The 15938-nt window shown below is 37.8% G+C and overlaps 1 protein-coding gene across 9 annotated transcripts in view; it reads right to left on the reverse strand.

The window, feature by feature from the left end:
* LOC131425568 (leucine-rich repeat flightless-interacting protein 2) overlaps positions 1-15938 on the reverse strand; it is a 119708-nt gene that overhangs the window by 8312 nt on the left and 95458 nt on the right. For 7 of the 9 annotated variants that reach the window (XM_058587554.1, XM_058587555.1, XM_058587556.1 and 4 more), the window contains 4 exons: positions 8314-8607; positions 7889-8252; positions 7672-7824; positions 7413-7597 (listed from right to left, as the gene is read on the reverse strand). In XM_058587554.1, the coding sequence (XP_058443537.1) occupies positions 7413-7597; positions 7672-7824; positions 7889-8252; positions 8314-8607 (996 nt within the window). Of the gene's footprint in view, positions 1-6942; positions 7302-7412; positions 7598-7671; positions 7825-7888; positions 8253-8313; positions 8608-15938 lie in introns of all 9 variants that reach the window. The other 2 variants (XR_009228999.1, XR_009228998.1) reach the window with 2 other exon arrangements.

Consider the following 15938-nt stretch of genomic DNA (forward strand, 5'->3'; position numbering starts at 1 on the left):
AAGTAAAAAGTGCAAGTGATCAGCAATACGAATACAATTCATCATTTTACGAAATTGATTCGGGCGACTTTAACCGTAATGATCGCAAAAGCGAACTGAAAGTGCATGAAACGGAGCTTGATTGTCACGGTGATTTTGCTGTGACTACAGGAACAGCCGAAGACGTTGAGTTACTTTCGCCTGATGTATTAAAAAGTCAACTTAATCAATCCATCTTTGGGGTGACACTTCTCCGAGCAGCAGATGAATTAGAGTTGTCTTCAGAAGGCCAAAAATTTGTCACAGACGTTGTGGCCAAATACCATCTTTCCAAAAAGCGAAAGACAACAAGCGAACAGCTTTCGGAGTACGCATCGGCTATCGTAAAGCTGTTTAAAAAGGAGCAAAAGGTAGTCAGAGTGGTAGTATCACTTTTTTCAAGCTATTAGAGAATCATTTTACGTTTGCCTAGGATACATATTATATCCCAAAGAAAGGAAACCCTGGTGGAAAGCTTTACAGCCGAATCAACTATATTAGACAAAGTGACCGGAAAATATTGAAAATTGAAGAGAGTCGTCAATCATCGTCCTCTGTTGTTCCGGAGACACTCAGTTCGGAAATTATTAATGCAATTGCATGGTTGCAACTAAACCGACAGCCATGGGCGAGTGTAATGTCTCACTGGGAAATCACCTTTCCGGACAGGAATGTTATGCTTAGGGACAAAAGAAAATTCACTAAGCTCTTGGATAAATATCCACAAATTCAAGATGAGTTCGGCTTTCAACTGGTGAGTTTTAATTGTATAAATTGTCCAAAAGAAACTAATCTACTATTCCGAGCAGCTGGACATCGATTATCAGTTGCTAGGTTTTCGAAATCCGTCAGAAAACCAGAAAAAGTGGGCCCTTTTGTTGGACCCAATCGCCGAGTACGTCGCTAAAAATGGAAAAGACCTCTCAGTTAAAGAACTATTGCCTATAATAACCAACACTGAAAATCTTTTGGGTGAGTATGAATATTTATAAACGATTACATTTAAAAAATCTGATATATTGTATATTTTATTTCAATTTGAATGATTTTTTACATATATTTCAGACACTCGTTTACTCGCAGCCCTAAGAGGACTGAGCGCAGTATTGATTCCAGTAAAAGCTGCCAATGGTTTCAAGCCTACTATAGCAAATATTCAAATCAAATGAAGAAGTCTTTGAGAATTTAAAGAAGACAAACAGCGTTTTGCAGAATGAAACTGGCGTTCTAAAATTATTTATCTTGGGAGAAAATCTATTTGCTGTTGGAGAATGCGTTATTGTATTTGGAGATAACCATTACTTGCTACCGAACGTAGTTAGAGGATTAGACGTTTTCGTGAAAATTGCTTCGGTGCTTGGGTTGCCTACTTCAAAGGTATCCAAACTGATCTGGGAGTTTGTGCTAAAATTTATTTACAATACTAATAAAACCATCAACTACGTTTCAGTTAAAAAATTGATCAAATTTATCGAATCATGTACGTCAAATGTTGTGTTATGAACTGCTCGGTGGAGTTTTCAACCATGGATGCTTTCTTAGCACATATCGATGAACATCGACCACCATCTAACTTTGAATATCATTAGGTAGGGTATGGAAAGAGATCAAAGAAAAATATTCCAGTAGACAAGACAAAAGTTATCTTATCCCTCTTTGGATATACACGGATGAGTATGAAATCAATAATGCACAAGGACCTCACAATAAAGTAGACTCTATTTGCGGGATATATTACTCATTTCCAGTGTTACCAGAAGAATGTACATCAAAGTTGGGTAACATATTCGTTGCTGGTATCGTACGAAAAATGGCTATACAGAACATCGGGATTCAAAAGTTAATAAAAGAAATAATAAATCCTTTCAAGAAACTAGAAGAAGATGGAATGATCATCAAATTGCAAGATGTCGAAGTTAATGTTAGGTTCATCCTCTGCTTGTTCCAAGGAGATAATTCAGGCGTACATTCGTTACTCTCTCTGTCTAGCAGTTTCAACGCAACATATTATTGTAGATTTTGTCGTAAACCTAAGAATGAAATGCAAAAAGATTGTAAACAATGTGATGATAGCTTGAGGACGATTAATAACTATAACGAAGATGTTGAAACCAATAAGCATTCCAAAACAGGAATAAGAGGGCGATCAGAATTTAACGATTTACCTTCTTTTCACGTAATCAACAATACGAGCGTAGATGCAATGCATGATTTATTTAGTGGAGGTGTTTGTAAATATGGCATAACGTGTTCGTTAAATTATTTCATTTACGATAAAAAATATTTTACGGTATCCGATCTGAACTTGCGCAAGCATTTAGTGGCACAATCATCAAAAGACCCTACATTATCACGTATAGTAGACTTTAGTGAAACTCACAATAAAAATACCAAGTCAAAAACTATTACAATGCGAATGACGAAATGCGAGCTTTTTGCCATAATTTTCCATTCATCGTGGGACATTTCATCCCTTTTGATAATGAAGTTTGGGAATATTGCAAAACCTTAATCAAAATGACTGATAAAATACTTTCTAGGGCATTTACTAGCAACGACATAGACGAACTAAAAGAATTAATAGTATTTCATCATTGCTTGTATCTTCAGCTCTTCAATGATCACTTGAAACCGAAACATCATTTTTTAGTGCACTACCCAAAAGTCATTGTAGATAGTGGACCTATTGCTGATATGATGTGTTTCCGAAATGAGTCAAAACATCAAGGGTTCAAAGAATATTCTCACATAATTACTTCTCGGGTTAATATAGGATACACACTATGTTTGAAGTCATGTTTACAATTTTCTTACGATTTATATCACGAGTCATTTTTAAAATGCAGTTTGGAATCAAATTTCAAGTCCTATAAATTTAACACGAGGCCGTATCTAGAAAATCTTGATAGAACATATTCGTTTGAAAGGAATGAAATGGTGAATTTTGCTTCGTCTTGCACTTATAAAGGCACGTTATTCAAAACAGGTCAGTTCGTAACTCACAGGGTAGATTCAGAAAACCAATTACTAGAAATCGAAGAATTTTTAGAGCGCAACGGATAAGTTCTTATAGTAGCTAGAAAATGGATTACTGGTGAACATGTAATATGATCATTGTTGTCCACCATTTTTCATTATTGACATCAACAATAATTATTATTATAGACCTAAGAAAAACTTTAGTTTAATTTACCAATTTAATTGTAATACTTATATATTATACGTGTACTAATATTAATTAATTTTTATACTTAAATTGAAGTAAATGTCATGTTTTTGCCAGAATCATGGCAAATATAACAAATGACTTTCAATAAAGAAGAATTTATGTTGTCTTGCGAAATGAATCGTATACAACCTCATTGTTGTTCACGATCATTCTATTCTGAACTTTTATATAGATGATTATGTATTCACCCCTATTTTGTATTTCAATCGAATCTGAATATTTCGATCGCATGTTAAACAATGTATTTTGTAAAGAAAACTCGAACTCGATCAAGATGAAGAATGCAAAATTTTACATCTAAACGAAATATTTCGATTCAATCGAAATACAGAATAGGAGGAATACAAAATCATCTATATAAAAGTTCATAACCACAATAAAAGGTACATAATATAATTCATACATCTTTCATACGTTGCTTTCATGGAATACAGGATGGTATATTGAAAAAATTATGAGAATATTTATATTGAAATTCATAACAGAATAGTTTGGAGGTCACTATAAATCATTTTGTTTTTCATTCGACTACAACACAAAATTCATTATCAAACCAATACATTAATCATACGTCGACTCAATGAAATTCGTAACAATACGTTACACAAATCATATCCTATTGAAAACTTATGTTCTCGAACTCGAACATACAAAAACTGGCTTCTAACACCATCGCCCTATGCATCGAACCGCCAACCCGGGTATAGATTAGGTTCTATTTGCAGATGAAAGTTTCTCTTTATTTACTTTCTCTTTCAATTATTACGGAACGCTAAACTAAATTACTAAACGCTGCCAGCGGCCAAAATATGGCTGGTAGCCATTCTGGTGATCGACTGCCTCATCGCTGCCAGACATACACCTCAAACGATACAATCGAATCCACCAGGATTTTTCCACATAGAAATCATTGACATTTTCAGCCAAGGTGAAAAGATGAAAACGCTCGGCTAACTAAGATTCAGGCGATTATGTATCGCCAAATTGGATTTGACAACCGTCACTGAATCAATTTTGGTAGCCGTCTGGTGGCCATGCCAAAAGGCCGAGCGGGATGTTTGGTGATTTCTTCAGTACAGATTAAAAGATGATAGTTTTAGTTATTATTATCTGCAAATAATTAGAGAGAAAGATTGCTAGGAGTACCGTAATAACCGAAACAGGAAGTAAACAAAGAGAATCTAGAATATTACTCCTGAAATGGTTGTCGCAGCGGCAAAGAAATTGAAACGTTCATTCTCGATCGGGCCAGATGGTATACCAGCAGCAGTCTACAGCCATTGTGCAACTGTTTTAGCCGTTCCTCTCTGCATGATATTCAACAGATCATTTGAGGAAGGAGTCTTCCCGACTATTTGGAAGCAGTCTTATATGTTTCCCGTGTACAAAACCGGTGATCGTAACAATGTAAGGAACTACCGTGGTATAACGAATTTGTCTGCTGCTTCAAAACTCTTCGAAATAATAGTGAGTAATGAGTTGTTCTCTCGTACAAAACATTACATCTCAGTTGATCAACACGGATTCATGCCCGGTCGTTCGGTCAGCACAAATCTTCTGGATTTTACCTCGACCTGTATTTCGCGTTTGGAGGAAAGAGTACAAATTGATGCCGTATATACTGATCTAAAAGCGACGTTCGACCGAATTGATCACCGAATTCTTTTGTGCAAGTTATCGCGTCTGGGTGCAACACAAAAGTTTATTGACTGGCTTTTCTCTTACTTAAGTGGTAGAGTCTTTCGAGTCAAGCTTGATTCCTGTATGTCATCCTCGTTCTCGAACATATCAGGTGTACCTCAAGGCAGCAACATGGGTCCACTTCTGTTCTCGCTGTTTTTTAATGACGCTATTTTGTTGCTCGATAGTGGCTGCAAATTAGTTTACGCCGACGATTTGAAACTTTATCTTGAGGTACGCTCTATTGACGACTGCGTGCGTCTTCAAAAGCTTCTGGATGAATTCGTTGCCTGGTGTAGAAGGAACTGGCTTATCGTAAGCATAGCAAAATGTCAGGTCATAACATTCCACCGAATTTTGAATCCATTACTTTTTGACTATAAAATTGACGGACAATCGCTTCAAAGAGTTGTTCGTGTTAATGACCTTGGTGTTATGTTGGATTCAAAACACACTTTTAATTTACATCGTTCCACATTAATTACAAAAGCGACTCGACAATTAGGTTTTATTGCTAAAATCGGACGTGATTTTAAGGATCCACATTGCTTGAAGGCATTATACTGCTCGCTAGTTCGGCCTATACTTGAAAATGCTAGCATAGTTTGGAGTCCGTATCAACTAGCTTGGAGTTTACGAATCGAACGTGTGCAGAAAAGATTTGTTCGATTCGCTCTAAGGAATCTTCCCTGGCAAAATCCGCTAGATCTTCCACCGTATCCCGATCGCTGCCGTCTGATTGGTTTGGACACACTAGAACGGCGCAGAAAAATTCAGCAAGCAATTATTGTTGCAAAAATATTAAACGGCGATATTGATTCATCGAAGCTTTTATCTAGTGTTAATTTCCGTGCATCGCAACGGTCGCTACGTTCTACTAGTTTACTTCAACCGAGATACCACCGAACGACGTTTGGATTCTATGAACCGATAACAGCATGCATCAGAACATTTTGGACTGTTGAACATCTCTTCGATTTCGGCGAACCTATACATAAATTTGCGCAGAAAGTGTTACGTTCCACTATTTTATAACTTGACTACATTATATTCATTAAGACCTTTTATTGTCGGATGAATTAGAGAAAAATAAATAAATAAATAAATATTTGCACTAAGGATCTAATCGAATGTTCATCGAGATTTGTTCTCGTAAGTATCGTCCTTCGTGTTTCATGCTAAAAAATGGGGAAGGAAAAAAGACAAAACTATTTCCTATTCACTATTCAAAATAGTTTCTGAACTTTTGACTAGTGGAAATAATAAGTGAGTTTATGAAACTACCCGCAGATTTGTCTTAATCACGAAAAAAAAATCACAAGAGCACAGAAGTGAAGTACCTAAATTGTAAAGTGCGAAAAACTTGCTGATTGATGAAACTATATGAACTCCATATTTTATTTAAGAAGATTTCGTTCAAATCACATTCTTCGGTCAATCTACAATGTGGCAAAAAGATACGTTACGGAAAGTGTTCCCAAGTTGAAAACGATCAATAAAAAACCTAATCAAAGCAGATGATGATGCGGTGGGTAGTTGATTCGAATTTTTCGATACGATGAAGCAAAACACAAAAAAACACGATGTTGCACAATAATACATTAATAATGTTAGCGGCTAGAAAAGAAAAACGCACACAAAATTTTGGTTAGAACAAATTGTTTGTATCGAATTTTGATGGTCTTCTTAGTTCAGCTCACAATTAACTGGAACTTTGACCAGAAAATTATGATAACATTGCAATAAGATGCATCCAGACAGACATCGGTATAATTGCAACAATGAATACAGAGAATTTCCGAGAATTTAACAAAACTCACAAACTGATGTGCATGAGATCGACAACAAAATCATCCAAATCATCAACATTCGTTAATTTTTAACACAACACGAAAATTGTCGCTTATCGTAGCGAGGGTAGGATCGCTCCAAAACAACTCAAAAACACAAAAATCATTATGTTAGAGCTTTTGACTAACAAGCATACTAACTTCAAACAAACTCAACTCACTCACTTCGCTTACAAATTGTTCAAAGTTCTGTTTACTAGAGCGATCGGTCTACGCTGTATACGGGCTTGATTGAAGAGTGGCATTGGTGGTGGGGAGACATGGGCAAAGCGCGACGAACAGTCAATTGAAATCGGTTGGGCCCCAATCGACGCAACTTTAATTACAGCCTAATTAATCGGTCGTGCGGCGCTTTACCGTGGCACGCGTTCCGTCGTGTCATTATCGTATTGGATTGCAAGAGTTGTCATCTAGTTGTAGTTGTTGTTGTTGCAGTTGGTGGTGGTAGTCGCGTGCTTTTCGTACTACTGCTACTGCTCGCTCTACTGGCAGTGGCATTCGTCCCAGAACTGGGTGATAATTGGCTGCACGATAGATAGGCAGATAGACATGTATATAATTGAATACAATTATAGGGGCCCCGGCGTAGGTATTTTGCTGCTGCGTAGAAGGTTAGAGGACAGTTCTGTACTTACCTCTCGTTGGAGCTTTCTCCTTTCGATTTTAAGATCACTTTCAGCCTTTTCTGCCGCTTCGGCGGTACTCTTGTATCGAATCACCTGCGTTTCGGAACGAGCCAGACTGGCCTGCAGGTTGGCAATTTCCTGCTCTGCTTTCTGCAGTTTGTATTTGTAATCGGTGATTAGTTTGTTGGCTTCTCCTGCAAGAAAGAAAAAATCCTTGAGTTAGCGAAATTCGGGGTTTCAAGTGCTGGAATAAAAAAAACGACATTACTTTGTGCATCTTCGTAATCGTCATCGTCCAATGCCCCGTTGAGGGCACTGTACTTCCGGCCCTTGGTCTTAAAGTCTTTTAATTGTTGCTGTAGCATCTGAACTTCGTTTTGTAGTTCTAGTTTCTCCTCTGCGAACCTCTTCAACCTTACATCTGTAAATGCGTAAAAAATGCGTGAGTTTAGAATGTGAGGCGACAAAAACACCACTGAACTAACCTAACGAACCCTGTACGGATCCTAACAATTGTGCGTTCTCTACTGTGACTAGTGCGCGTCGCGCATCGGAGCCGTCCTCGTTTTCCACGGTCACGATCACTAGGCCCTGTTCCTCGATCAGTGTGTCCCGTTCCTGGAGCTGACCCTGCACCAGTTTCAACTCTTCGGACAGCTTGTCGTTGGCTCGTTTCAAGGCATCGTGATCACGGCATTTCTCCTTGTGTTCTCGCTGCAGCTGGGCGTGCGATTCTTCCATCTCTTCGAGCTTGTCTTTCAGCAGCTGAATTTGGTAGCTTTGGGAGGCACGTTCGTTATCTAGCTGGGCGTTGGCGACCATCGCCTTGCGGAAACGTTCTTCCACATCCTGGAAATGATTGATGGTGAAATGGGGAACATGTTTGGTTTTATTATTCGAGAGTACGTACCTTCAGCTCATGCCGTAGGTCCCGTAAACTTCGTCCTTCTTCCTCCAGGGAATCTTCACTGCTTCTCCGGGACGAAAGCGAACTGCCCCGTACCGCGCTGCTGTTGACGGTCAGTCGTGTCGCCCGTGGTCCCAGCGAGCTATCCGTAGCCGACAGACCAACGGATTGCTGCTGAAGATCGAACACGCGGTCGGCATTCTGTTCCAGTTCTTTCTGCTGTCGCTCCAACTCTCGCATACGGATTTCACGAGCTTCCGCACGTGCCTGCCGTCGCGCTGCCAGTCGTGCTTCCGCCTGAGGAAGGATAACAAAACAAATAGAAATATTGTAGTGAACTGTAGGTTATGTGTTTGCGGAAATGAAGCAATGGTTCTGCTATTGAAACATAAAACATAAATAAAAACACATAACGGCAGATTAACCATTTTACCCTAACGCGAGGTTAGGTCGGATTAACTTTCTACTAAAGGAGAGTAGTAGGAAATTTAAAAGCGATGACGAAAAAAATGACAATAAACACGTAAACATTAAAAGACCGGGCTTATTACTTCTCCAATTTCACTGGGATCTAGTGGTCGGAAAATTTAGTGCGTATGGATTTGTGTTGCTAGGGGGTGACGAGATTGAGGTGCGTCATATGGAGAGCCCCGTTCGTCGTCGTAGGTTGACACTTTGGTGCCATGTGCGCTGGCTGCCGGCGGTAAGTGAGCCGGAAGCCATAACTAGAACCACGTACTCGAATTTACGACCTACCAGGGGTCATCATACTATCGATCCAGTGTTGAACCCCTTTCTGCATCCTATACATACAGTCAAACCGGTAAACGCCATGTGTGCTGATGATGATGAGCGTGGGGTGGATAGGAAAGATGCTAACTAAATGTAAACGGTAAGGTTTGCGTTTGTGATGAATGGATTTTCGGATGATGGATTGGTAATTAACCGAGCTGAAATAGTTATTCATTGAATGAAATTTGAAAACTCAATGACAATTGCATTTTCGAGTCTGTAAATTGGTAGACAACTTTAAAATTTTCGCATACTTTGATCGAAAAAAATTCTTTTAGAGGTTAGGAAACACAAGCTCAAAGCTGTTCCATTAATCTTTCGACATGTGTGCATCGTTTTGTATTGTTTTTGTTGTTTCCATTTCAGTTTACCCCCGCATTAATCTCAGTACCAACGCCTAATAATTCAACCTTGTTTTGATCATTTTTGGTTCCAAATGAAAGAGAAGATGGATGTACGGTGAGTAGCACGTGGTATTAGTTCAGTTGTTTATTTATAGATGCATCCGTGCGTGGGATGCTCCTCCTAATGTGTGGAGATTGCGGCCGCTTCAACTTCGAGGGGAGTCCCGTTCGGTATTTCACCCCTGACACGATTTGATGTTAGAAGGGATCACTAGAAGAAGTTACCCGATCCGAGGGACTAGTGCTAGAGTGACGAGCCAGACGGATGCCAGCAGATGGGCTCGCTTCGAGCTGAACGAACGAAAGTCGGTGGCGACGAAAGGACTTGTTCAATCCATGTGTAGAACGACAATTGTTATTTCCACACTTCAAACGTTTCACATAGCGTTGCTAGGTGCCGTATCAGTGTAATGGAGTTCATTAACATGACATGTATGTTCACGGTATCTCCGGGATGTGAGGTAGTCGCCACCATAGCAAACTTACCATGATACGATTTTCCGGTGTTTATGACATTCAAGTAGCATTAGTTGAATGTTTTTTTGTAGACATTTTAGTAAATTGCATCCGGAATTTTTTTTCTGGAATAGTAATCTATTGCCGTTTTTCATTGAAAAACACTGGTGGCGTGGATTGCTCTGATTTTGCACTTTCGAGCAGAAATGCAACATTCTGACGGTGTTTCATTGCGATTTCTGCTCGAAAGTGCAAAACCACCACCAGTGTTTTTCAATGAAAAACGCCATATGAAAAGCAAACCAGATCGATCGATCGCCATGATGCTGTTAAACAGATGTACCGACCCGAAAAACGATCCCGAATAAAAAATATTGTAGAAAAACAATACGATTTGCTGTTACAAAACCTGCCACAATTTTGCTTTGACCGTTGAAAAATATTTTAATGTATTGTGATACACTATTCAATTAATTGTGAAAATGCTTTTTACAATAGAATGTATAGGTTGTTAAGTATCGTAACGATTCAAATCATAAAGTTTTCTCGTACATGTTTTCTTGGAAAACAATCAAGTTTGCATATTGTTTGAAACACCACGTGTACAATAAATTCAATTGTAGAATCGTAGAAACAATATAATGAATCGTTGGAAATGAAACAAAATCTTGTCAAGATACAATAAAATATATTGTAACCCATATATCCAATTGTGAATCAATCGTTTATGCTGTAAAATCAATGGTTTATATTTTACGGATGGCGTTGGCAATATCACTGAGACAAACTTGACGTGTTATCACCTGAGGAACCGTAGGATTGGCTCTTTCTGGGATTCAGAAGATAAAAATACTGAAATTCAAGCTATTACATTGCACTCTGCAAAGACTATTTTCCATCAAGATCGCTTTGGGTGGCCTTAATTCACAGTGGTTAATCGCTGGCCAGATGGCAAAATTGGAAGTTTGTTTCAACACTCCCAATAACAAAAGTATATTATTCTACACTATTCACGCATTTAAATTTGAACTCAATGCGACTAACTTTATTTATTAATGATTTTTCAACACTTTTTATTTAAAAAAATGTAACGATACTCGTCGATTTTAATGGCATCCGAGAAAAAGTTGTTTTGAATACAGTGTAAAACAAATCTGTTTCATTAAAATGGGGAAAATATTTTCGTAGTAGGCTTAGATATTTAAATGTGATTTTCCTGATTTTCCCATAGAAATGAAGCTTCAAAACTATGAAGCCAGGGTACGTCAAGTAAGCATAGATTGATGTTTAAATTTAAATTTGGATTATAAAATAATGAGTAGTTACACCGACAATAATATTGGATTCAAATTTGAAGCACTGAATTTCAAATATCAACCGAACACGCGAACCCAGAATATAGACTCTATTGTCGTGATTTGAATTTGTTTTGTAGCCGACGAAATTACATCAATAGCCCAAATGTATGCAATTATATGTTTGTACATGATTGCAATACGGATATCGATATTTAAGCTCTCGCCAAGCTTGTGTTCAAGTTTTGTATGCAAGCAGTTGTTTTTATAGCGTTTCTCTACCATTACTACCATTCTGCGATTTCGGTTGAAACGATAAACTTTTTCTCATTATCAATCGAGCTCATCTTATATAAATTAGAAATTGAAACGACATTACATGGAATTTCATCCAACCTTGCATACCAATTAAAGCTTTAAATCGTTTTATGGCACTTTTTGTCTTGCTGTCTAGCAACAACCTACCTCTAGCATGCTACGCGTAGGATTGAAACGTGCTATAATTTTGCTTATATTTATAGCTTCACGTGCTTCCAACATTTTCGCTTTTGCATCGATTGACCAATCAGAGCGATGCTTTGATATATCGCTTACTCTTTCAAAACCGTCGACTATGGCAGGGAAATCCGGTATGCCGGAGATTTTTTGCAGACAAAATAGGACACTACTAGCTATTAAATAAAATTTCAATGATATACAATTAAAAATACATGGCTATGAACATTAAAATCAATACATAGAAATATTTCCAATCAAATGGTGACATGATATTAATAATTGATACAATATTGACTGAGCTGTAATTGTTCAAAACCTGACCACATTTCTACGTGTATTTTTCTTGAGTTTCTAATTTGAACCCCTATAAAAAAACAAAAATGTGTTCCACATTAATACGTTCCAAATCGATAACATTTTTTGATATAAGTTATCATCTGAAGTCCCGGGTTGGCGGTTCAATGTATAGGGCACCGGTCCTACAAACCAGTTGTCGTATGTTCGAGCCCCGACCTGTATTGTAGTATAGTGTCAGTAGAATCGCCATGAAATGGTTCTATACACTCTGAATCGGTTGAGAAGTATGTTGAAACAAAAGGTCAAATTCCACTACAGGAGTGTAATACCAAGGCTTTTCTTGCTATCATCGGAGGTATCGCTGTTAAAAGTGTTCGTATGTACTACAACAGTCTGTAGTGTGTCTTGAATTTCTTTGCGCTTTCTATTGTGTTGAAATCTAAAGTGAAATGGATAAAACATATTATTTGATGTGATTTTGTTATAATACCGCTGCCATATTTTCGCTTCAAGGAAACGGTATTAAAAGAAGATAAAGTTTTGAAAAACATTAATAATCGTATGAAAAAAATGAAAGCAGCAGAAGGAATTTAGTTTCCTTCAAATATGAATAAGGAATTTGATAATTGTTGGATTCAAAAGAAAGTTTAAAAAATCTCAACGAAAACAAAACCGATTAGAAAAGATGCATTCGGATTGGTTAGAACAATATGCATTGCCACAATCTGAAGGCAAAATATTCAGTTCTGAGCTATGTGTTTATAACAACATCTATAAGTATTTATTTAGGCAGCAACATTGAAAAAACATATTTTAATCCACCTAGTGGTGTAATGATGCATTTCCCATATCACTCTTATGCTCACAGATAATAATGTGGAATTTTTCGAAATAATTTTCTTTGCTTCTTGAAAGAAAACAAAAACGCTTATTTGTGCATCAACTAGTACAACCCACAAACGAATTTCCAGACATGGCAGTCACGATCTTTTTTTGGCGCACATCTACGGTCCTCCGTGAAACTGCCACAAATGGTGATAAATTGGTTGCACTGCTGAGTTCCCATCATACATTCATAATGCAAATGTCAAACCGTGAGAACCCTTTCGATTCGGTAGCTCATTTGTAAAGGGTGATTTTTTAAGAGCTTGAGAACTTTTTTAAACAATAAAACGCATAAAATTTGCAAAATCTCATCGGTTCTTTATTTTAAACGTTAGATTGGTACATGACATTTACTTTTTGAAGATAATTTCATTTAAATGTTGACCGCGGCTGCGTCTCAGGTGGTCCATTCGGAAAGTCCAATTTTGGGCAACTTTTTCGAGCATTTCGGCCGGAATAGCCCGAATTTCTTCGGAAATGTTGTCTTCCAAAGCTGGAATAGTTACTGGCTTATTTCTGTAGACTTTAGACTTGACGTAGCCCCACAAAAAATAGTCTAAAGGCGTCAAATCGCATGATCTTGGTGGCCAACTTACCGGTCCATTTCTTGAGATGAATTGTTCTCCGAAGTTTTCCCTCAAAATGGCCATAGAATCGCGAGCTGTGTGGCATGTAGCGCCATCTTGTTGAAACCACATGTCTACCAAGTTCAGTTCTTCCATTTTTGGCAACAAAAAGTTTGTTAGCATCGAACGATAGCGATCGCCATTCACTGTAACGTTGCGTCCAACAGCATCTTTGAAAAAATACGGTCCAATGATTCCACCAGCGTACAAACCACACCAAACAGTGCATTTTTCGGGATGCATGGGCAGTTCTTGAACGGCTTCTGGTTGCTCTTCACTCCAAATGCGGCAATTTTGCTTATTTACGTAGCCATTCAACCAGAAATGAGCCTCATCGCTGAACAAAATTTGTCGATAAAAAAGCGGATTTTCCGAATGGACCACCTAAGACGCAGCCGCGGTCAACATTTAAATGAAATTATCTTCAAAAAGTAAATGTCATGTACCAATCTAACGTTTAAAATAAAGAACCGATGAGATTTTGCAAATTTTATGCGTTTTATTGTTTAAAAAAGTTCTCAAGCTCTTAAAAAATCACCCTTTATATATTGAGATTTTATGGCACACTTTGGTTGAAATGATAACAATGCAATTAATCTCGCGCTCCACCAAGCGGTGAGTGCGATCATTTCAGAAGGTACCGGGAACGAACCACATTTTTCAAAAATATTTATAAGCACATACATGTCTTTATTATTTATCTTTGGTACAACCCCCAAAAGGTCGTCAAATGGTGAGATAACTAAGTCCTCACAAGTCCCTATCTCATACCTCCCCGAGCGTCTATGATGACATTTGGTCAATAGAACGGCGTCGACGTATCAGCAACGTAAACACATGATCAGGAGATTTCAAACGTGTCTAATAAACCAGGATCACGTTGCGGCTGTGAATGTCTGCTACTGGTGTGTGATTTTGGTAAAAAAAAGTACGCGGTTGGGTTCCTAATCTAAGCTATTTTACGATAAACACGACCAAAAGAATAAAAGAATGTCAATGAATTCATCTTTACACCGAGGCTCGAGTGTCATATACCATTCGAATCAGTTCGTTGAGTGCGCAAAATGTCTGTGTGTGTAACATTTTTGTGCATTCACTTTTCTCGGAGATGGCTGAACCGACTTTCTCACTTTTAGAATCAAATAAAAAATAGAAAATTTCAGAATTTCAAATTCATTCAACTTCCGGAAATACAGGGCGAAGAGTGTTGAAAATATTATATTGTCACTTTGAGCGGCGAAGCAAAACACGTAAAAAAATTAGAAACTTTGCTCGAAACTATTCCAAACCTTAGTCATTGTTAGTAGACGGTCTACCAAATTTGCTCCGACTATCCTGGTTCTAGATTTCCGATTTCAGAAGTACCGTAAATAAGTGTTCAAATTCGCCAAAATGGAACTCAGTCTACTTTCTCGAAGATGGTTTGACCGATTTTCACGAACTTATGTTCAAGTAAAAGATCTTATGGTCCCATATAAAATTTTCGAATTTCATCTGGATCCGACTTCCGGTTCGGGAACTACTGGGTTAAGCGATAAAACTTTTTTTCTACCGCCTAAAACGACGAAGCAAATGAGGGATTTTTTAAAATTAGATTCAAAACTGTTCCAATATGCTGCAAATTGGTCATGAAGAAGCAATATTTGAGCCAAATATATAAACTGTTGTTATCCAACTAATGGTATAAGGGTGACTTACTCATAATATTTATATTTAAAACACACATAAAAATAGAGGATTCTGTTCCCAACTTGAATAAAATTAGATTGTTTCTTTGGGTATGAACTAACAATTTGTATACAGTTACGTGAAGTTAAGAATTTTTCCTTTTTTTGCATTGTTGCTCTAAATGACGGTATGCAATTGTAAACACACTTTACCCTATAGTTCCGGAAGTCGGATCCGGATGAAATTCAATAGCCATTCTATGTAACTAGAGGACCTTTCACTTGAGCCTAGGTTGGTGAAAATCGGTCAAGCAATCTCTGAGAAATTTAGGAACGTTTAGGAGTTTTTGATCACCATTTCCGGTACTTTCGGAACCGGGAACTAAGAACCGGTATAGCCGAAGTCGGTTCGTTTAGTAACTAATATAGCATTGAAATTAAAACGGTTTGGAGACAAATCTAGAACATTTTTTTCCTTATTTGCATCGTCGCTTTAAACGATGGTGTGCAATTTCAAACACACTTTACCCTATAGTTCCGGAACCGGAAGTCGGAATCGGATGAAATTCAATGGAAAGCTATGAGACTATCAGTGTGTAGTGTGTTCAATATGAAATAGGCAAAAATAAATCGATCATTGATTGCATATGGATTTGCCCTATAGCAAACAAATGCCCCATACAGTTTTGGTTAGATTTAGCTAGTTAC

Source organism: Malaya genurostris, chromosome 1, assembly GCF_030247185.1.
Source record: "Malaya genurostris strain Urasoe2022 chromosome 1, Malgen_1.1, whole genome shotgun sequence".
NCBI lineage: Eukaryota > Metazoa > Arthropoda > Insecta > Diptera > Culicidae > Malaya > Malaya genurostris.